The sequence below is a fragment of the Cynara cardunculus genome (genome assembly GCF_001531365.2).
Source record: "Cynara cardunculus var. scolymus isolate 2C chromosome LG 13, CcrdV1, whole genome shotgun sequence".
Classification (NCBI taxonomy): Eukaryota; Viridiplantae; Streptophyta; class Magnoliopsida; order Asterales; family Asteraceae; genus Cynara; species Cynara cardunculus.
The window spans coordinates 9,224,264-9,249,120 of NC_037540.1; the positions used below are offsets into that span (position 1 = coordinate 9,224,264).

Genomic DNA, 24,857 nt, shown 5'->3' on the forward strand with positions numbered 1-24,857 from the left:
GATAATATTTTTTGGTAAAAATGAACAATTCTTATTTTCTTTTTTTCTTTTTTTCAAAAAATGCATATTTTTAAAAAATGTTAGCGAGATAAGTTGTGTTTTAATAGTTTTATTGATATTGGTATATTAATGAATAATTTAGAATTTTTTTAATTCATTTAATACATTTATTAAATAACATGTAAAATATCTAAATATTAAAAGTAAAAATACAGTGTTTAATAAGAACTAGTAGATGCTATAATAAAATAATTTTGAAAGTACAATGATGTAGTAAGAAAGTCACATCACTATAGTACACGTGGACAGTCTATGTGGACAATGAGGTGTCACGGAAACCTAGTATAATGAGTAAATTTAAATCAAAAGGTTACCCAATGCTATAATGGGTAAATTTTTCAAAGTGCAATGTCTTAATAAAAAATAGTTTGAAAGTACATTGATGTAATAAGAAAAACTGAAAGTACAATGCTATAATAAAAAAAATTATGAAAGTAGATTGCTATTTTGTGCATTTTGCCCTAATCTAAATAACGAAGCAGATGAATAACTAAATGAGGTGAACAGTAAAAAGAAAGCTTCCAACAATGAACTGTAATCTAATTAAAGTTTAGACCTATGTATCATCGACTTTCTAAATACGTTATCTCAATACGCTTGTTTATCCTTATTAGTAGACAATCATGAGAAGTTTTATGGCAAGTCCCTAATTAGTTAAAACAACTCCAACTACGGACATAGAAGTTGGGTTAGTAATTGCATTAATAATGAGACAAAATCCAATCCTAACTAATGAGTTGCAATTAGGGCTGTAAACGAACCGAACGTTCAGCGAACCATTCGTGAACCGTTCGGCGGGAAGTTCGTTTATGTTCGTTTATTTAATAAATGAACGAACATGAACAATTTTTTTGTTCGTTTAGTTAAACGTCGTTCATTCATTTATGTTCGTGAACGTTCGTTCATTTACCGTTCGTTTACGTTCGTTCATACAAACATATCAATTCACTATTGAGGGTCAAAGTGTATCACTCAAAGACGTCAATTCAATAATCATAGACTTACCATAGGCTTGCAAGAGCTCTCACTTTCCACATGCTTTGGATTAGATGCATGCTTAAGAATCAAAATGACTTTTGATGGGTGTAACATGTGTAATCCGGCTTCGGGTAAAGTGTGTCTACATATGTAGCCAAAGGTTATTTTGAGAAGTAATAAGTGATCTTAGCCCTTCATACGGTAAAAATTGGAGTTGACTGGTCAATAATTGCGACCTTAACTGGTATGTAATTGCAGCTCTGACTAGTAAGAAATTGCGACTATGTGAAAATTAGAGAGGGTAGTCTCAAAACTTTTATAAATAGGTGGCAAACAGGTTCATATATGAATCACATGAACCTATGTGATTCATATATGAACTATATGTTCATATGTGAACTCATGTAATTCACATAAGAAATATTTTATTTGATTCATATATGAACTAATTAATTGATTTACATATTCACACATGAATCTGTGTAATTCATATATGAATTAATTAATTGATTCATATATGAACTTGTGGGTTCATATATGAATCAGTTAAATATTCACATGTAAACTAATTAATTGATTCACATTTGAACATATAGTTCATATGTATATCATATGGGTTCACATATGAACCTCTTTGCCGTATATTTGTAAAAGTTACGAAACTACTCATCTATCTTCGGCATCACCGTACGAGGAATTATTTGATGCTTCACAGCCAAAGCCGCAAATGTTGATCAGATGAATGACTAGTATCACTTTTTTACTTCTCAAATATTTACCACTTCAAAAATGAACATTTCCCTACACATACACACACACACACACACACACACACACACACACATATATATATATATATATGTATAGGGTTAGGTTCACGTGAGACCAGCCTGTTTTCGTGAGACAACATTTTTACACTTGAAACTTTACAATAAAATATTGTGATAGTAAAAAAAATCGAACCAAATAACTTTCACAGTGTTTTACTGTAAAGTTTCAAGTATAAAAAGATGATTTCACAGGTCTTGTAAATACAACATGTTCTCATATGATTCCAATTATATATAAAGGTAATGAATTGGTTTGATTGACTATACAACAATCAAGATATAAACTTAAAAATTTATTTTGTACCACCAAACAGAAACCAAAAACAAAAAAATTTAATCAAAGCAAACTACTTTTATTACAAATTTAATAGTTCAAATAACGTTCAAAGCAACAAAAATTCAACTCAAATCTAAACAATTCATATCAAGCATACTTATATTTTCAGTACTCTGTGGACAAAAAACATATCGAAAATATGCTGTCCAAAAAAAACATTATAAAATCTCGATTTATATATTATATATTAGTTTATTTTGATGTAGTAATGTTGTTATAAAATGTTTATAAATTAAAACAATATAAAAAAATTATTGATAATGTAAATAGTAAATACTTAAAAATGTATATTTATAAATTGTTAAAATTTAAAACTAACGGTAAAATCAGGGATACAAAATATTGTGGATTTTTAATGCTTTTAAGCCTTAGAAAATGTCGGGTCAGGCAATCTTTATGGATTTGCTCTGCCTTACAGCCGTGCTTCCAATTGTAATTACCATTGTAGCACGTAAGTGGGGGTCTTGAAGTAGTGGCAAAACATTAGACTCAAGTGTATTTCATTTACTGTTTTGAAAACACCGAAGGTGTTAGGTGATGAAGGTGCTTGTGCATGTTATTTTTCTATCATGAACTATGCACACTTATATATTGAGGGTCGTTGTGGAACCAAAACTTTAAATTGGGACGTTGATTCAACAGATAATATCTAGTTCGGTTGATGTGTTGTATAGGAAGTCATTATCCAATTAGATCACGAGATATGTCCCAAGGATGCTTTGTCAAATCCTGTAAATGACTTGTGAGTGTGATTTACAAACCATACACATCATAAAGTTTTACAAAGATAAGATATGTCCGAAAAGTATTTTTAAGGTTAGAGGAGTTTTGAAGATGATCAATCTAAATTCTATATGAGGCTGCACATGGGTTAGGTTGGTCAGGTTGAAGACACTTAAACAACCAAATCTAATGTTTGTCGTTTGAAAAATCTCAACCCAACCGAACCCAACCAAAACCATGCGGGTTCGGTTGGGTTGAAACTTTGATATGTCATTTTATAATCTAGCTAAAGTGTTTTTGTTTAAAGAAAGTAAAATCAAAACGAGAACATACAATAAATCCTAACAAACTTAAAATAAAAAGTTAAAAGTTCATGCAAATAAGAAAATAAAGTTATGGTTGAAAATGTAATATAATTATAGCAAATTACAGATTAATCTAATATCTGATGTACATATATTAATCATGACTTCACAATAATATCAAATTCACAATATAGAAAGACATCTGGTTTATTGGGTTAATTTGGGTTCAAACTCTAACCCAATTCCCAATAGATGCAGTTTGACCTAATCATATATATACGTCGAGTCACCTCGGATGGAGTTTTTTAGTTTTTTCAAAAAAAAAAATTGAATTGAATTGGCAGGATTGATCGATTTTTTGAACACCCTGTTTGCTTAGATATCATATCATTCTTACCTGACCAGTGTTCATGGGTTGGATTGATCGGTTTGAAGGTATTTGTACGACTCAACCCAATGTTTACGGATTGAAAAATCTCAAACAACCCAACCCAAACTAAAGTGCAATCCAATCCAAATCGTATGGGTTGAACGAGTAAGTCGGGTTGTATTCTGTAATCATAATTTCTTTTTCATCATCAACCATTTTGTACAACTTATTCATACTTCATAACTTAAGTATATCATATTCAATTAATTTTCTCAATTTACATATATATGCATATAAAGAGGATACCTGATAGTGTAATTGTCTAATTTACATATTAATACAACTCAACAATCATATTAAATCCAAAAATAAAATAATACGGTTTAATCGGGTTGAATTGGGTTCAAATAATATTAACCTGATACTTACAGTTTGAAAAATTTACAACTCGATTAGAGATCAAGTTATTTCTAAATATGAGAATTGACCTCGACCCATCAAAAAACCCGATCCATCCGTCCCGATCGAAAACGAGGACTCCCCATTAAACGAGAGTCTCAGGTGGGGAATTGGGGCCCCACACATATGCCATAGTTCATCGTGCACATACCCATGCCCTTGGAGGAATAGAATACACCTTTATATAATTTAACGGTTTAAAAGGTGCTCCAAAGGTATATAACGAAAAGAATATATTTTTCTCAAGTAGAAAGGATTTCCCGTTAATTCCAGAGGTTTCCTGGGCATCGATCGAGAGGGAGATGGCAACTTCGAAATTGGCAGCAGCAGCGGCTGAGAGGCTGGGGACAGCCGCCAGACGCCAAGCCCTAACGCTAACAGAAGCGGCGGCGGGTAGGATACGCCACCTTTTACAGCAGCGCCAACGCCCTTTCCTTAAACTCGGCGTCAAAGCTCGCGGTTGTAATGGCCTTTCCTATACCCTAAATTATGCAGGTTAGGTTTTTCTCCCTAATTCGTAATTTGTGCTGATCAATCGTCAATCTTCTTATAATTTGACTTCTACTCGAGGTTGTTATAAATTATGAACCTGAAATCATTTAGGACTGCCGGTGTAATATTGTGTTAACTAACGGGATCGTTATTATAGTTTCGCCGACTTGGGAATCATGAAAAATGGAAGAAAGAAAAATTCGTTTCAACAAAATAATTGAATTAACAGAAAAGGCTTCGATGATATTCGATGTCGTATGAGAACTGTGAATGTGTGCCCTTTCGACGGTAGGATGAGGATTAATGTGCATGAGATGAGATAGAAGTATCATATAGTTGATTGTGTTTCGTCTTTATGGGATCTTGTCTGAACCAAGATACAGAGAGAGGTTGTCTGAGATTGTGCTGTGGCTATGTGCCTGGTCTGTTGATACTTGATTTTCATTCTGTCGTTTTGGACCATGCCTTAAAATGCTTACCCGGGGGCAAGAAAGACAGATTATTTTTTTTTCATGGGAGAATTTTTTGTTGCATACACAGCTTATGTTTCACAGGCTTCTTTTAACTTTCTTTGGCCTTGTCTTAGTGGCCACTCGGTAGTTAGTACGTTTAGTAGCTTCAAGAAAAAAAATGCTTGCAGTGACAATTTAGGGGTGGAAGGTTGATTCTCGTAACTCTAGATTTTGTGCTCCCTTATCACCCAATAGGCTAGAAGGCAAAAGCATCCTGGCATGTACATTTAACAAATGCGATTAATCACATTTTCACTGCAAGACCTTATAATGATCGATAGTTAAAAATATGTTACTGATCCTAGGACCTAGTGATACTGCTGGACAACTATTGTTGTTCTCTGCTGATACCTTGTGAAGAAGAATGTTGCTGTTCTCAAAGGGTCCAGCTGATCTGCTAGAATGTCTTCTTTAGGACGTACCTGATTCGCATCAGTTGCATGGTTGTCTTCTTCAACTTGAATATAAATCCTGCTCTCTGTTGTATAATCAAATAGAAGGGACTTCCTATTCTCCATTTTTCCTGAAGCAACTCCGTAAGAATTCATGAAACTTGTCATTAAGTGTTGCTGATCACACCATATAGGGACTTGGTTGTGCTTCAATTTCTGTTTTTCTAGGAGTCTGAGGCAAGTGTATAATAGCTGCACATTGATGAGGTCATCGTGACTTGGCATATTATGACCAAATGTATCGTTTTAATAAATGTGCATCCAGGACATGATATAGCATACTAGTGTGACAGTTAGAATCTCATGCATATCTCTTGCTCATGTGCAAGTTGGTTATACCTTTTAAGGTATAGAGGTTATTCAACCTTTAATGCTACCATGGTTGTTATTTTTTTCCACTTTGTGTAAAAAGTTGATTTTGTTCCACTTTGTGTAAAAAGTTATGTGCTGTGAATTTTCCCGAGGATGTCTTTATATTCCACCAGCTTCCATTTAGTATTGGATTGAATCAAGTTGTACCGTAAACCCAAAATAAATAGTGTCACTGTCAGCTGGAATAACATTTCATGTATAAGGAAGTGAGGAACGAGTCTAGCCGGGGGTCTTCACGGAAACAGCCCTCTACTATTTGCGGTAGAGGTCAGGTCTACATACATATTATCCTCCCCAGATCCCACCAGACCTCCGGATTAGGCTCGTTTGGTTTGATTTATACAAGTAGTGAGTCTGGCATGATTCAGTTCTCTTATTTGTGGTCTCATGTTTTCTCTTCTAGACTCTTTGCCAAATGATTGCATTCTTATAATAATCTTAAATGTAGAAGGGGGTAAGAAAAAGTATATATTAGATCAAATTGATTATTTTGCAAGTGTGGTGTAGCATCTTGAAAAATATTATGATAATTATTACCCAATATTGCAAGAATACTAATTCTTTTTATGTAAACTAGCCCAAGGTGGTGCAGACCCCAAATTTTCAAATTGCTCCACATTGCTATTAGATCTAGTTTCTTAATCTTATAAAAAATGTTTGCTCATGAAAAGCTTATTCCTAATTTGCTGTATATATGATTATCTTCGCCTTTGTTCCCACTTCCCATTATCATTAGTAAGATAGAGAAGAGCTAAACAGGAAGAAGAACCTTTCAGAGGGGGTTGGTTGGCATGGAATTGTAGTTGGAAAACAACCATTGAATGTTGGAAACATGGATGCTTCTCCCCCTTACTGAATCCCCATTTTGTGCCTTTGGTGTAGTGGAGGCAAGGGGACACAACAAATTCTTCTTCCTCAATACTTTAGACTACTATGAGCGCAACAAGTAAATTCACAATAATGCTTGGACTTAAGTATATACTTGATCCTTATAAGTACACGTTTACCATGTGCTATAGAGTATGTATTCACGCATGGGTCAAGCACTTATTGTTCATTAATTTTTGCTTTTGGTAATTTATGCTGCCTTCATCCTAAATTAGAATTCAAATTTGATACTTAATACGTGATGGTTGAACTTTGAAGATAACTTCTTCCTTTTATTTGTTTGATTATAGACTTATATTACATTTATACATACATAAATATTATGAGGGCTGTCGAATTCTTTCATCTATATACCATGCACCCCTTATCCCCATAACAATAACCTTGCAATGTAGCTCTAATTTGACATTTTAATAGTTTAACTGCATTACAAAAAGCATTTGCATGTACAGCTTCTAGCTAACCATTTTATCAAGGCTAGTATATGTGTGTGTGCGAAAAAGCTTGGCCTCTGACTACAAGATGATTACATAACCCTTTGTTGAACCAGTTTGATATAGGTCAATGATTTGGCAATGCCTGCTCCACAGTTGTATTAGAATGCATCTCCTATGACTTGATTAGAGCTACATTATGGTCTATGTGCTACAAGACTTCTTCTTGAACTTTATTCACAATTTTTTCTATTCTGGAAGGTACTTGCACTTCCAGTACAGTACTTTTAATTCCATCATGTCAGCTTAAATTTCATTTTCATTTGGATTCTGAAGACTTTGCATTCTTTCTAGAGATGGGAATGAGACCTGCCCCATTGGGGAACCCGGTGTACCCACCTCATGGGGCCGGGGATTCCCCGCAAAACTGGGGACCGAGGATGGGGACAGGGATAAGGACGGAGATTAGGGATCAGGGATGGAGATGGGGTTTGGGGTTCCTGCCCCATTCCCATGCCTAATTCTTTCACTGCTTAATCTGCTCAACTTTGGTAAGGCATTTGCCCTTACTTGACTTTAGGTTTGTCATGAGCTGAAGCTGGCTCACTGAAAATAAAAACATTTCTTGCTTTCGTCATTGTTCCTTTTAGATTGATTGATGAAGAAATGATATCACCTAATATCGGCAGGTTCTGATGTTAGTTAAGAAGACATATATTCCTTATTTTAGGACTTAAACAGAATGCTTCTTAAAACTTTTGCAAGTAACATACCCACTAATGTTGAAGCAGAAAATAATGTTTTGCTGCTCCCCCTTTTTCCTGTGGTACTTCGCATTTGGCATAAATTTATTTCATCCATTTATGTCAAATCCAAATCCTCCCTATTTATGAATGTGATATTTGTTAAAAATTTCAAATATGCCTAATCATTAGGCAATTTGATCTGTGCTTGAGTGCATCCTCTTTGGTATGTTGAGTTCTGTGTAACCTATCCATTAGAATCTAAAGCCTAGAGTTGCATGCTCATGGGAAATTTATAGATTTAATACACCAGCTTTCAGGGCATGACATATGACACCTTTATCCTGACAGATAATAGAAGTATCAACTGTTAAGGAGTTCTTGAAGCTGCAACTCATCTTGTCTGTCGTTCTATTTCTCCTTTTCCTTTTGGAATTTCAATTGAAAATAGTTGATCATATGTGTGCCATAGGAGATCTGGTTTGAACTTCTTGAGTTACAAGTTGCAATAGTAGTCGTATGAAGTTCCTGATGTGGTGATATCTTGAATGTACAGATGAGAAAGGGAAATTTGATGAGTTGATTGAGGACAAGGGTGTGAAGATATTGATAGATCCAAAGGCTCTTATGCATGTTATTGGTACCAAGATGGACTTTGTAGATGACAAGCTCAGGTAAGAAGCTCCGTCGTATATTTTTGGGGTCTTTATTTTCTAGAATCTTGTGTGGACATATATTGGATCCTTTATGAGCATGAATTAGAATAGATAATAGCAGAATACACACTCGCTGCCACTTCCCCGACATCACCAATTTGTTATCACAGACATATATGCCCAGTAATAAAGCTAAAACTGGCACCCCCATCAACAAGGGCAAACATTCCAAACGCCTTTGTGTATGTGTCTGAGCTGAAAGACCCTTCTAGGCATGAATCATTTCTCTGGAACATATGCTTGGTGTAGTCTTGCATGTATTAATCATGTCCATAATACTCAGCAACTCATTGGAAGGCTGGAAAGATAGATAAAAAATCACAGGGAAGTGTTAAAGATGGCAATTTGATGTAGGGATTAGTATTACTAAGCGATTACTATTCTGTAATCTGTACCATCTTGAAGTGCATAAAACACAGAGGGCATTCACCTTAGTATCATGCCCAAGAGCTTCTCTGGAATCTCTCAGCTGTTTCAGTGAGACATGAGTGAAATATGGTGGTTTAAGCTGGTACTGGACATCATAAAACATATACTTATCCATATCTAATGTGATCTGTCATCACAATTTACGTCAAACAAGTTGCTGGTTTTGCAGACTTGGCTGAATGAACCTAGACTTGTCCACGTTTGGCACAACATTAGGCCGGGACAGAACAGGACCGAAATGAGACAAAAAGGCTTTTTTTTTTGTCCCACCAAAATACTTGAAATAAAAACTTGTCTAATGAGACAAGATTGATAAATTACTAAACTACCAATGTCAAATAAAAACCCTAAAACCTTCCACAATTGTTTCACATGCCTACCTCACTTTGCCCGTCCAGTCTTGTTGGAGTACCATAAACACATAATCCACTGATTCTAGAAATAATGAAGTTCTTCTCTCGTACTTAATTCTAGAATTCTATAAAATATTATCGATACTTGGTCCAAACACATCAATTGTAGTCAACTGAATCAAGATTGCATATCAGTCTTTATCAAGACAGATGAACACATTTAAGCCAAATAGAGAAGAGTTAAAAGGCTTTTGAGTAGACACACATGGTAACAGGATGAAGTATTGCAGCTGTAATTTAAGAACCATTTAAGGTCTACAGATGTCAGGTAGTATCTTGTTTGTAAGTGTATTTTCGTATGTGTGTATTTAATAGTGATGGAATTATAAGGTTAAAATCGACCAACTAGGCCGAAAGTCCAAGATACAGTTTTGGGACTTTTGTACAGAAAAAGTGCAACTTGGAGGAAAGGTACAAGTTTACAATGGACTCACTTGAAAAAATCCAACTTCAACAGAGTACTACTATTTGAAGGATCTAAAGTAGCCATTTTCGGAAGATGCTTCATGTCTGCTTCACTTAGAAATAAAATATTGATTTAGAAGAAAACAGACAAATAAACTGACTCATCCTGTTAGTGCTTCCATGATTACTTCTAATAGATGTGGATGTTCTCTTTGTTGCAGATCTGAGTTCATATTTATTAACCCCAACTCAAAAGGACAGTGTGGGTGTGGGGAGTCGTTTATGACAACAAGTACTGCAGAAGCTACAAAGGCTGGGGGAAGTTCTTAATCGTGTTCACAACAAACAAACTACGGTAAACCTGGGACCACACCCTTCATAATCCTGTATAGTATATGTGAAATTACCTATCTAGCCTTTCCATGATAATTATAATACTTTCTTTTTAACTGCTAAAAAAGCAAGTTATTTCCCTGTTCCTGTTGCTTCCATGCCTTAGGGGTTGTTTACCTAAATGCTTATCCGGTGAGTGCTTACCTTAGAAGTCAACACTATAATTTATTTTACTGGGTAAGGTTGTAGTACATCAAAACGTATTACATGCAATATTTTTCCTGGTAAGCTCTTACCCGGGTAAGAGTCGTCACCCTCACTTACCGGGTAAGACTTTCCATCCTTATCATTGTTCTTACCGGGTAAGATTCTTGGTCTTGCCTTGTTCATCCGGTGAGGAAAATTACCCGGTAAGTACTTACCGGGTAAGCGTTTAGTAAATGGAGAGAGAAGTTGTATAAGTTAGCTGTTTGATTGTAGTTACCAATGTTACCCCTTCCAGTCAACAAACATGCTTAAGAGATTGATTGATAGTATCTTGAGAATTTTGAATGCATAAACTTTTGAGACAGAAAATAAAGAACATCTCAAACAAGTAGGTAATTAAAATTTTCTTTTTGTAAAATGGGTTTTTGTTTATGAAGTTATATACATCTAATTTTTTGTTTATAAAGTTATAGCATGTTTCCTTAATTATAGGAAAGACAGAAATGGTGCGTCCAAAACAAGATAAGTTGTGGATATGAAGGATAGGTTATGTGCATTATTTTATTATCTATCTATAATATATAACTTGGCAGTTTAAATCCACCTGCATAGTTACTTTGCACTTGTATGAATGGTGAAACACATTGTTTATCAATAAATATTAAGTAAATATGACATTATTCTTGCTTATCTTACCAATTATCTGGGTAAAAGCCCTCATTCCAACTTACCGAGTATGGTTCTCGGTTAGCAAAATGGCATTGTTGGTAAAAATCATTATCTTTTACTCGGTAAGTATTGCTTACTTTGTATGAGGCAATACATGTTCAGTTACCTAGTAAAAGACGGCAAGTGTTTAGTAAACAACCCTAAGACCTCAAAATAAATTTTGTATGTTCCTTAAAACGTTAAAGATCGTCTGAAGGTATAAGTGCTGAAGTAGAATCAATTGGAGTTGATAATATGGATGCGAATGCTGAGAACATTCAAAGATCTGAACAAATCTAGCAAAAAAAAAAAAACCCAACAAATCTAGCTTTATTTAATTGAAATCAAATGGAGATGAACATAGTCTAGTAGTAGAGAAATCAAGATGATTCATTATCTGAAAACATATAAGAATTACAACCAGAAAATCGAATCAAGAAACTGAAACCTATTGTTGGAATTGGTTTTATTGTTTGAAACCAATACAATCATTGTTCCTGCTTGGTGAAGCCAAACTTGTTGGTACGTCTGGCCATCATCCAGAAGCATCTCCATCACCTATGATTTTTTATTTGCCTCCAAGAAATCAAAAGCCTTTTGACTGTTTCTTCGTCACTAAAGCAAAATCAAAACCTAAACCTTGAATTCGTTGTACAAAAGATGGATGTTGAGGGGTCATGAACCAGGAAATGCAAGTAGATACGGAGCAGGACAGAAGTAGAAGTTGATTAATCCAGTTACACAGAAGTAGAAGGTGCGATGATGACGGTTGGATCTAAAATATACTGATTAAGCTGTTAGATCTCACCACATCGCATATTTTAGATCCCATCACCATCGCATCTGTTAGTCTCGCCACGTCTCTGTGATGGCTACACCTTGATTGAGAAACGAACGGTGGGTGGAGGAGTACACCAGCATGCATTGTTTGCGGGATGTGATTAACTTCTTCGACGGTGGTTTATTTCTCCCATTTGTTAATGTATATGTCTATATGTATTATATTAATATATAGTATACTAATTAATATTTGTTTTTTAAAGAAATATGAAGAAATGAGTGAAAAGACACAAATACCCCTTACTTGGCGGATATATTTAACGGAGTTAATGGTCAGGGACCATTTTCAAAGCAAAATGTAAACAGTAGTGATGATAATTATAGTAATTGAAGTCTAAGAACCATTTTTAAACATATTATTCGTGTAAACCACATGCATCAATACTCTTTGTTCAATGGGGTTATGAAGTAAAAAGAGGAGCCATGGTGACATTTGAAGCTGTCTTTTAATTCTTTTTATATTTTTAGAAGGCAATAATTTGTTAAAATTTATCAATATATTCTTATTAATTGAGATTTTTTCTTTAATATGTGGGGACCATAAGAGTCTTTAAGCAATTGTTTATTAAACTGATAATAAAACAAACGCAAGTTAAGTAGAACTATTTCTTATCATCCATACAATTCTTTACTATAATTATCTATTCTATATTTTTTTAATAAAAACTCTTAAAAACCATTTTTTATGCATAAAATACTATTTATTGATGTACATTACTTAAAATTCAAGATTACAAGTAAAATGTGCATAAATACAACTTATTAAAACTCTATATTTGAATTTGTGTAACTAACTGCGGAACGGGTCTCATCCTCATACCTAGTTGTCGTCACGTACGTGTGTGTGTGTGTGTCGAGGTAAATAAAGAATCAATACTCTATCGTTCAATTTCGTAAAAAAAAAATCTAACATTAAGAGTTTTGTAAAAATCAGTGAAAAAAAAGGAGGAAACGATGAATAAAGTTGAAATATTCGTAATATATAAGTTTAAGAACATAGCGCAATTTTAAATCAAGAACTCCAACATCAACTCAACTAACAGAAGTTCTTGTTAAATACCAAGAGATACCAAAGAAGAATAAAAAGGTTGCAAAGTTTTATATACTGTTTTTAAGAAAGTGTTGTATTTAATTATGAAATAAATGCGATGCATGTATGTTTCGTAACTGGTAAATATGGAATTATAATGGAGGTTAGAAGATTCTCTTATACAAGATGATGTATACAAAGTGTTCGATGAAACTCTTTCATATCATTAACAATACTAGTTGTGTACATGCGTAATGCGGCGGGAGCCGTGAATTTTAACGATTTTGAAGTTTCATTGGTTTTATTAGAGAAGATTTGACGATGATATAAGTTACACTTGGTCTTTATATATTAATATAATTTGAATAAATAAGAGTTATGGTTTCAATTACAGTCTATCGATAAAAAAAATTGTACGACGGTTTAAAATTCAATATATTTAAAATCCAACATATTTAAACGACTCCATAAATGTGTTCGATTTACACCAAGAGCAAAGAATCAAGAGATCGAGAGCGAGAGTTCTAGGGCAATTGAATGGGAGAACTTTTAATAACTCATGGTGAATATCAGTTTGAATCTCACCTTGGGGGATGGGAAGAAAACATAGAGGTATGAGAGAGTAAAGGCATGAGTGAAAAATGTCAAAAGTATCTTGGGAACATGAAAAGAAAAGGTAATAATGTGCATTGGTAACTTGTATTATATGTTATTTTAATTGTAGATCAAGAGATTTTAAGACTGAATGCATAAAGTAGTAGTACTTAATGCATTATGAGTTGTTTTTACGACTTTTAAAAGTTTGTGCATAAATGTATAGTACTTTGTGCAATTTAGTAAAAGGTTGAGGGATTGAGGCTGACAATGGAGGTGACGGGTGACCGATTGAACCCCGTGTGCGGTCCCCACCCTTACGTTGTCTGTGCTTGGTGCGTAAAGGCCTTACCTCCCGGCCGATTTTTTAATTTTTGTCCCATCCTGATACCACACTATTTATTTTGTTCTTTCTCAATACAACACTATTTATTTTACTTCTTCCCAATACAATATTATTTATTTATTTTTATTTCCAATACAACACTATTTATTTTGATCCTTCATAATACAATATTATTCAATTTTGTCTTTTCCTCCTTAACTGCACTATATAAATAATTCAAATTTCATATTATTATCATAAAACCAACACTTCAATCTCTATTACCTAATACAATCTTCATTACCCTAATATAATCTACATTACCTACATTTAATCGTCTACATCATGGTAAGTTTACTTATTTTGATTTTTTATATGATCTCATTTCTACAATGTATTAATTTTAATATAATTTTGCTTTTACGAGAAATTTTTTATATGATCTCATTTTACAATGTATTAATTTTTATATGATGTCTTTTTTACAATGTATTAATTTTAATATGCTCTCGTTGTTACAATGTATTAATTTTAATATAATCTCGTTTTTACAATGTATTTTTTATATGATCTCGTTTTTACAATGTATTAGTTTTAATATAATCTCGTTTTTACAATGTATATGTTTTATATGATCTCATTTTTATAATGTATTAATTTTAATATAATCTCGTTTTTACAACGTATTTTTTATATGATATTTTTTGTAACTTATTTATCTTATATCTATCAGGGGGGTTATTATGAAGCATTTGTTAACATAAAATCAAGTATTGAAATTTCAAATACATATTTGAGGGCATTGCAAAGGTCGGGAAACCGACTAACCGTAAAATAACGAAGTTGTATTTTAAAATAAATTGTTTACTAGCTATAAAATAAATAAAATGTAGACATGGATATTGGAAGCATTTCCACATGCTTCCTTCTCTTATGGTTTATGTACCAATTGAGTCATCTCTAGGGCATGTGTCTGGCAACGCTGGAAACAATTATTGTGACATGATTTTCTTAGAAACATACATGTCGATAATATTGAAGATGTGAGTTTAACCAACTTATCTGGAATAATTTATTTTATTAACTGTAACTAAATAATTTGCGTTTCTGGAAGATAATCTATCACATCGTTGACTAACTGCCACGAACCTCCACCAAAAATACGTACTCGAACTTTCTCAATCACATACGTTGATCCTTGAGAATTTGGAGAAAATAAATTTTTTGGGTAAAAACTGTATTAGAAGATACTAAAAGGGTACTCGCGCAATGCAGCTATACATCTTGATTTTAATATTACATTTTATTATTTATCTCAGTCGATGTTACAATATGGTCTTATGTGATTTTGAAAAAGCGATGATGTTTTTATTTTTGAATAAAATATAAATTTGAAGATATCATTAAAAATTGACAAAAATATATCGATATTAGTATCAAATTGACTATTTAAAATTCATATTTTTTGTGTAATTTTTTAATTCAATTCTTTTATTATAATTTAATTTATGTTCAATAACGAAGTAATTTATATTTAGTTTAATAATATAATTTTCTTATAAAGATAATAATTAATTATTTTGTTAGAGAGGTTGACACAATTTGCATTGTGCCTTTTGTTTTCCGGTCGTGAGAACCACCAAGTTGTAGTGATTCCAAATCTCGGACTTTCGTCCGTGTTCAGCGAGAACTTGGGCAACTTGTTCGTTTGATGGTTGTTCACCGGCCATTTCGTAAGTAAAAGAGAGAAAAAAACGAGAATTGTGAAGTGGAAACGAGAAATTAATACGTAGCGAATTCACAAAATGGAGCGAAAAACCGAGAATTGAGAGCGTTTTTTAGCGTTTTTGAATTATGAGATGAATTGGTATGTTAACTAGGAAAATCTCATGTATATTTATACTAATTTGGTAGGAAAAAGGGTCAAAAATCGACCCCCAACGGCTAGTTTGATCTCCCAAACAGTCATGTTGACTTTCGTTGACCGGGCCGGGCCCATAACCAGTCCCGGTTCCGGTCGATCCCGGGCCTAAAAATCGCTCTAATCCTTAACCGGATCATAACCGGCAGTCCACAACCGGTCCTCCTGGTTCCGGTCGGTCCCTCACTGGTCCCGGTTCTGGTCCTTCTTCGGTTACGGGCCGAGCTGGTCCCATTTGGTCATCACTATGCGTAGGGGTATCAGGTGGTTAATTTTATATAGTTTGAAATTTTAGGGTTAAAATTGTAATTTTAAATTTCAGTATCGTTACTTTTATCAGGTTCCCTTGGTATCTCATCCCCTTGGGTAGACCCAAGTGGTTAGGTAACAACCATACAAGTACTGTACTACTACGACGTGCCATTGTTGACGCAATACGGCCAACAGGAGGCAGATTCAGCCATCGGTGGAGGAGTTATGAGTACCACGGTGGCAGTTGCGGTGGATGAGCACCAGCAGCAACAGCTCAAGAAAGGAATAGCGGAGTTCTATGACGAGTCTTCCGGGATTTGGGAGAATATATGGGGAGAACACATGCATCACGGTTTCTACGACACTGATGCCGTCGTAGAACTCTCCGACCATCGCTCTGCTCAGATCCGTATGGTTGAAGAAGCCCTACTTTTCGCCTCTGTTCCTGGTATATATTTTTTAAAGTTCATCCTAATTCTTTTTACTTCGATTCAATCCATTTTCTACCTCGTTTGTCGAAATCTGGAACTTCATATCTACATTTCATGTTTATTTTCTTTGTGATTGCTACTCATAAATTCAAAATCGACAAGTCTGTAAGTTCTGATTACTACACTAGAGATAAAAGTGAGAATATTTAAGCCAACTTTGAATCAATCAGAAATCGACTTCTTTTGGAACAGTGGTTTTTGCGTCAGATGCTCCTTATTTGTATTTGACAGTCACCTTCGTTACTTCATGAACTTATTTCCATTGAATACACTCATGCTCAGTAGGTTGTGATTTGTGAATGATACGTTTTGCAATTATGTATTTGTTGTTAATTTTTATAGGATTCGTAACCATCGATTGGGTTGTTAGACATTCTAGATTGATTTATATCCAAAATATGACGGGAGAAGTAATCAAATAACGTGCCAAATGCATGTCATACTTTACCCTTCTGTTTATATTACGTTTATTTCTCAAGGTGAATTGTAACTCAGCCAGTCTCATGATTCTCACTCCGTCACTTGCCATTTGTCCCTTTATTTTGTATGAATTTTCTTTGCAGATGATTCAGAAAAGAAACCAAGAACCATAGTTGATGTTGGGTGTGGAATAGGAGGTAGCTCAAGGTACTTAGCAAAAAAATATGGGGCCGAATGTCATGGAATCACCCTCAGCCCTGTACAAGCTGAGAGGGCTCAGGCCCTAGCTGCTGCCCAAGGATTGGCCGACAAGGTACCAAGGTTATCATTTCTTTAAGCAACTGGGAGAAATTGCAGAAATCTTCCAATTTTTGCTAAAGCAATTACCTGATCTTCATGCGAGTTAATCCTATTTGAATGTAATAAGGTCTCATTGAAGGAAAGATTGTTGCATAATTTGGGCTTCTTTTAGGATGAATAGGAGAAACTAACCAATGTCTATGTCCTACCACATATTAGAAAGTAGAAAGCCATGAAATACACTCACAAATATATAACCATCATGGAGAGACTAATTGAACCACAAGCAGTTAGCCATGTACAATTTAGAAGCCTTGCAAACGATGACATTTTTCCTCATTGTGGCACTTATAAATGGAAAAAAGTCTAGATACCCCCAATTTGAATATCAGGTCACAACGGAATCCAGTGTAATAGCTGAGGTGTCTGGTGATCATGGTATGTCAATCACTCTATTTGAACTTCTTGAGCATTGATTCTATATAACTGAGTCAAGCAATCTCTAAAAACTTGCACACATGATATAATTGATTCCCATGTTTAACTGGTTTTCCTGTTTGGATAGCTCTAACGAAGGAATTCAGCCCCATTGCTGAGCGCATTTTCTTGTTTTCCCTTCTAGTCTTAACAAGAAGTATGAGCATAGAGTTCTTGAACTAACCATGAAAAGTTAGCAGGTTTCATTTCAAGTTGCAGATGCTTTGAACCAACCATTTCCTGATGGGAAGTTTGATCTGGTTTGGTCAATGGAAAGTGGAGAGCACATGCCTGACAAACTCAAGGTTTTTGCTTCCCTTGAGAAATCTTTGAAATTCTTTTCCATTGGATGTAACGGGTGATGTATCTATTCGTGCTACTTACACAAGTTCTTTAATGGACAGTTTGTTAGTGAGTTGGCTCGAGTGGCCGCCCCAGGAGCCACAATTATTATAGTTACCTGGTGCCATAGGGACCTTTCTCCCACCGAAGAATCCCTACGCCCAGAGGAAGAAAAGATCTTGAACAAGATTTGTTCCAGCTTTTATCTTCCTGCTTGGTGTTCTACTGCTGATTATGTAAAATTGTTGGAATCCCTTTCTCTTGAGGTAAACTCCATCTTGATGTCATGATACAACACCTCATAACTGGCTAACCACAGGTCGATCCAAAATCCAAAATAATTAATATACTATAAGATAAAGCAAAAATCAATTATAAGAAATACGGTTTGATTAAAAGTGACATACGAGTGGTTTTTTGCAGCAACCAGATGATTGTTTCTAACCACAACGGTTGTGGTGTAGTGGTTGAGGCCAAAGGGGATATGGTGGAATATCCCATCTTCCTCGGGTTCGATTCTAGGCGTCCACAACAATTGTGGCCACTGACACTGAGTTTATCAGAGTTGATTTCTTACGGTCGCAATTTGCTAGATTAGTCTGGGAATAGCCTGTGACAACTTTCCTAAAAAAATTGGTTTTTCTTTTTTTTTCTTTGCTACTGTTGTTACAAAAAATAAATAAAAACTTAAGGAGTTCGAGCTTGCAACCTATAATGCCATATGCAATGAACTATCAGTAGCCACGTTTTGTCATCCCTAGGGGAGCACACATAAATTAAAGCGGATGCACCTTTAATCAGCCCAATTGTTTTTCCATTGCATTGGATGATCAAGTGGTGACACGGGCACCCCCTAGCCCATGACTAAATCCGCCCCTGCGGCTAACATCTCTAAAATGTCTGCTTTTTTCAGGATATTAAAGCAGCAGACTGGTCGGGCAACGTGGCCCCATTTTGGCCAGCAGTGATAAAAACAGCATTATCTTGGAAGGGCATCACTTCGTTGCTACGGAGTGGTAAGGCGATCTTTTTTCTTTTAGTCATATGCGGTTGCGTTCTTAATATGGTTTTAATTTGTTATTGAAATTGATTAGGATGGAAGACCATAAGAGGGGCAATGGTAATGCCATCGATGATTGAAGGATTTAAGAAGGATGTAATCAAATTCTCCATCATTACATGTAGAAAGCCTGAATAAAAATGGTAGTCATGATATTATGTACGCTACTACTGTACTGTTTTGCTTATGAACAACAGGTTGTTTGTGGGTTGAAGGTATTTAGGTGTGTAAACCGATCTCATATGGACCAGACCGGATCTTCTGTCAACGTGCAGGCGAGTCACATTTTACTTTTTACATTTTCAATGCATTGATTTGATCCAATTAGTCAAGTTGGAGGTTTGAAAATATATAAAAAGAGAAATTTAGGGGCAATTACCATGTTATTAACCCATGTTAACTTTAATTTTGATGTATCTGGCTCAAGTAGGATATAAAGAGAGCTTGTTTAATATACATCTCCATATGCTGTCATGTTTGATGAATAATGCAGCACAGAAGCATGTACGTAGGACAATAAAGGGAACTGCGTCATCATTTTGCTAGGTAAGATTTTCGGTAAAAAAATGGCACAATATAATTGTTGGTAATCTTCTCTTATCAGATAAGCGTTTACCGGCTAAAAGTATTCCCTACCGAGAGTTGTGTAAATCTGTGCTATATTATAAAGCATTGACAAAAAAATTTAAAAACCACTTTTTATGCATAAAGTACTGTTTATTAATGTATGTTACTTAAAACTCAAGATTACAAATAGATTGTGTGTAAGTACAACTTATTAAAGTTTCATATCTGAATTCGTGTAACTAACTTATTAAAGAAAAAACAACTGCATAAGAAAGAGGTTTTTAAAAGACAAGTGTGCACGAGTAAACTAAGCTTTTAGTCCTTGTGGTTTGAGAAATATTGTGATTTTCGTTCATATAGTTTATAATTTATTGATGTTTTCATCCTGACTAAATATGTTAAAAACCATCCACTAACTTAGGATTATTTTAGTTTTTTTGATTTATTTTTATTTTTTGGTTTCCTTTTTGGTATTCACAAATTGTATCAAATGTAATGTACCTTAGTAGATTTTTAAAACTTTCATTTTTGGTATTTGAGATATGAAATCCCTGGATTATTTAATGACCTGCAAATGCTTACGAGGAGTCTAGGATTAAGCTTTTACCGATGTGGAATTTTTATTTATTTTTTAAATGCTAACCAAACCAAAAAAATTCCATGTCACTATTTCTAAATTTTTTGAAACAAATGTATTTTCTTAATCAAGAAAAAATTACATATTTATTTTGAATAGTAAATTAGTAATAGTTTATTCAACTAAGCAGAAGAAAAAAGATTTTTGAGTGTAAATTTTGTGTTATTAACAAATAAATCTAAAATATTTACTAAAATGCTTTTTCCTAACAAATAGAAATGAACAATATTATTAAATAATCCGTAAATTTATAAGCAAAATAAACAGTTAAATATGTTATAAATGTGGTAAGATTGCTACCAGTTGTAAATAAATATGCCCTCTTGACAAGCGTATATCGTTAATAAATCAATTGATGTTAAATCTTGCATGCTCTTTTTTTTTTATCAACTTGGATATTCAACTTGTTATGTGAGTCGACTTATCCCAAGTCGACTAACTGTTTTGCGAGTAGTCCAGAGTCACCGCATTTGAACATTTGTAGTCACAAGAGGATTTTTAATCCTTCTTGGATTCGAACCTGGGACCTCCAAGCATTTTTGATTTTTGAAGTCCAAGCTTAAACCAATCGGGTATCACCCTTGTGTTTGCATGCTCCTTTCAATTCTCTTTAAATTGTTAACTTGCTGACTCTTTTAAATTTCACTCCATCATCCCTGTTACGTAACTATGTATGTAATTGTAAAATTAATAACTCACAACAACCTAATCGAAACAAATAAGTCTTCGTTTTCTATATCACATCTCTCTGTAAGTATATGCATGTGTGTGTTGCCTCCATCTTCAATCACTTCTGTTTTGGATCCCCTAAAAAACCGCATATCAGCAAAGTAGTTACGTAATAATATCATATATCATCATGTGGGATTACCATAAAATGTGATCTTTTTTTTTAAGGGTATTCGGGCCAAAGCCCGACTAATCCTCGGCAAATTTGGAGGCTAAACATGGCCCCACTTAAATGTCGCCAACACTCCCCTCCCAGGGCTCGAACTCGGGTTCATGACTATGCCATGTCCAAGCCTTTACCACTAGGTTGGAAGGTCTTTGACCATAAAATGTGATATTGTCTGATAATGTTACAAAGTTTCTCAACTATGGTTCCATTAACATCCATGTTTTCCCTTCATTAAGCACAAGTAAAATATAGATTAGATTTGAAAAAAGCATGCTTGAAAAGAAACAAATGGTGACATGATTTCTTCCTTACTGTTTCAATGAGCCATGTGGGTATAATTCATGTGTTGAACAAGCATTGCTCATTGATTCTTTGAGACAAATAATCAAACATATGGTGTGCATTAAATTAATTGCATAGGAGTAAAAACAAACGCACATCAAGGCTATGACAAATTTTGTATGAACATACATCAAAATAGGGAATAATTCAATTCAGAAAAAAGGTGCTCAAATTTTAGGAAGATGACTCTTTTCGGTTTTCTACCTCATTTACAGAATATATCCCAAGTCATTATATTATCTTTCACATCGGTTTTTTAATCACATGTCATTATTTGTTGACCTATTATCGGCTCTAATAGGTGATCCAAGTACTTACAAGTTTGAAATTTCACATCACATGTACCAAAATGAAAGTTTTGAAAGTATGTTACCATATTTCACATCACATATACCAAAATGAAAGTTTTGAATGTGTATTACCCAAAATGGAAAGCAAACTAAAGTACATTATATTTTCATGCAATTGCCTTTTGGGTATTTTAGTCCTTTTGACATGATAAAACTATGTATTTTTTGTTAAAAAAATTAATACATAAAAAATTATATTATTTTATTATTGTTTATGATAAAATAATTAAATGTTCAAAAAATAATAATTTGTTCAATATTTTTGGTCATTGTAGTTTTAATTTCCTAGGGTGCGTTTGGTTAGCAGATTCTAAAGGAATCTGATGGAATTGGAATTTTGAATTTCATTGACCATATTACATTCCCGCGTCTGGTTTATTTTTTTTCACGAAAGTAATCTTCAAAATCCTATAAATTCCATAAATAAAGAAATTTAACATTCCTTAGCAACTACATAGTATTTTGATAGAATGGAATTTTCTATTTTCATAATACCAAATAAGCCTTTAACTCAATATACCATAATCTCATAAAACCCAATATGACCAACGTCGACCACTTTCGACCACCGTCTATCTAAATCATCGTCGACCATCGCCATCTGAACAACCGCCAATCATCGCCATCTGAACCACCGTCGACTACCACTGCCGACTACCACCGATCTGAACCACCGCCAACCATTACCGATATGAACCACAGCCCAGCCACCGCCAATCTGAACCACCATTGACCACCACCGATCTGAACCACTGTCAACCACCATCATCTGAACCACCACGGACCACCATCAATCTGAATCACCGCCAACTACTTACAAATCTGAATCACCACCCGCCACCACCGATCTGAACCACATTCGACCACCGCCACCTGAAGCACCACAGATCACCTTCATCTGAATCATCGCGGCCTACCATCGATCCGAACCACTACTGACCCCCGCCATTCGAACCATTGCAGACTATCACTTATCTGAACCACCGTGGACCACCAACGATCTAAACCACCGTTGATTTGGTAACATCATTTGGCTTATTGTATATTTTATATTGTTTTACATACTAAATAATTATTTTATTAAAGTATTTGTAGTTTTAAAAAAATAAAAATTTCCAAAAAAAGCATTGTGGCCATTTACCAATATTTCATTCAAATTCTAAAGCTACATTATGTGAACCAAACAGACATATACCAAAATCCTTAACAGATTTCATTTCAATATCTGTCAACCAAACAAGTGGTTAAACCTGACAACATTTCATTCCAATTTCTTCAAAGTCAAATTCCTTTAACATATTTCATTTCATCCAAAAACATTTTACGAACTAAACGTCACCTTAAAGTTTGATTTTAGCCGCTACATCGTTCCAATACCTCTAATATAAAAGTATCTTACTTTTTTCTTCATTATAAACCAAAGGATATTATATTTATGATATGTACAAAAATTTAACTATTTTTACCTTTTTTTACACATTTTTTATCATACAAATGTATGCAATTTATTAATAGGACATATAATTTTTTGTTCTCATAACTTATTCAATTATAACAAATAAACATATGTCTTATATAAATATATCACAATAAGTTTATAACATTTTTAGACATCTTTTAAAACATTTTTAAAATAAAATGTCCAATTAATTTTTTTAACGACACCTTTTTTCAAATACTCAAAACCCCATTTCATTTTTATAACATACCTGAAGAAAGCATTAATTGTATTTATAATTTTCTATAATTTTAATTATATAAAATATTCTAAGACAAAAATGTTATATATTCTAACCTTTAATGGATGATTCTTATTTGTTAATTTGACAAAATTATTAAAACAATATATAATTTTGAGATCATAAATCACTTATCTAACTAAAATATATATATATATATATATATATATATATATAACACAACAATATTTTCATCTATTTTATGCTAAAAACAAGGTATTTGAAATTTTAATTAAATCTATTACTTTCTTATGAGTATAAAATTATTATTTTTAAATAGACAAGGAGGTCATGAATTTAATTAAAAATTCATTTAAGGTTTTAAGAAATTGACATAAAAAAAACTCTAACTTGACAATATTTATCAGAACAGGTAAGTGGTCATAAAATTTGTATGATTTTTGTTTCTGAATTTGAATAGAAGTCTATATCAGAATAAGACCATTAAATTAAAACATAAATTATTAACTGATACTTATATTTACAGAAACGGTGTATAATTGAATGAAGATAACGTAATTGCTGATATAATGAGCTTATTCACACGATTAATAATAGATATGTCATATCTTTTATAATAATTAGATTGAATAAACTATCATCGGTATGTTATTTATATTTAATCATTCTATTTCAAACAAAAGTTTTATCAGGCAAAGAAAAGGAACATGGCTTTTGAAATCGAAATACTAAAGAACGGTTTTGATTTAACGAAATGTGTTTGATGGATTTGAAATATTTGGTTTGTAAGATTTAAAATGGAACTGAATTTCAGTTTTACAGATAATTATAAAATAGATTATGAATAATTATAAAATAAAATACCTAAATTATCTTTTACTAATTGATTGTTATAAAACAAATATTTCTTAACGTATTTTAATTTTTTTTACAAATAAATCATATGAAATCCCCTAAAATACCAGTTATCGGGAAATCTAAATATAATATTAATGGGTTTTTATTGAGATCCCAATATTTCGATTTCAAAATCTCTGTATAAATGAAAAACGAAAATGGATTGGAATTGTTGTCTTACAATTTTTACCATAGACAAAGAAGAATCGAGGTGAGAAAAAGAATCAAGGTGAGAAGCGTAAATAGAT

General features: G+C 33.5%; 2 protein-coding genes and 1 long non-coding RNA gene across 3 annotated transcripts; 2 read left to right on the forward strand and 1 right to left on the reverse strand.

Moving 5' to 3' along the window:
• The first annotated feature begins 4,312 nt into the window (after window positions 1–4,312).
• LOC112524187 (iron-sulfur assembly protein IscA-like 1, mitochondrial) lies at window positions 4,313–10,557 on the forward strand. The gene is made up of 3 exons (XM_025133908.1): window positions 4,313–4,557; window positions 8,512–8,629; window positions 10,140–10,557. The coding sequence occupies exons 1-3, from the start codon at window positions 4,365–4,367 to the stop codon at window positions 10,246–10,248; spliced, it is 420 nt and encodes a 139-aa protein (XP_024989676.1). The 5' UTR covers window positions 4,313–4,364; the 3' UTR covers window positions 10,249–10,557.
• A 923-nt stretch (window positions 10,558–11,480) lies between these two features.
• On the reverse strand, window positions 11,481–12,055 carry LOC112525988. Its single transcript, XR_003070459.1, has 2 exons — window positions 11,975–12,055; window positions 11,481–11,781 (listed from the first exon to the last, which is right to left on the reverse strand). It is a non-coding gene; the product is annotated as an uncharacterized LOC112525988 (long non-coding RNA).
• A 4,185-nt stretch (window positions 12,056–16,240) lies between these two features.
• LOC112524460 (probable tocopherol O-methyltransferase, chloroplastic) lies at window positions 16,241–19,538 on the forward strand. The gene is made up of 6 exons (XM_025134280.1): window positions 16,241–16,576; window positions 17,183–17,352; window positions 18,017–18,121; window positions 18,221–18,424; window positions 19,072–19,174; window positions 19,253–19,538. Exons 1-6 carry the CDS (start codon window positions 16,354–16,356, stop codon window positions 19,354–19,356), a joined length of 909 nt encoding a protein of 302 aa, XP_024990048.1. The 5' UTR covers window positions 16,241–16,353; the 3' UTR covers window positions 19,357–19,538.
• The last annotated feature ends 5,319 nt before the right edge of the window (window positions 19,539–24,857 follow it).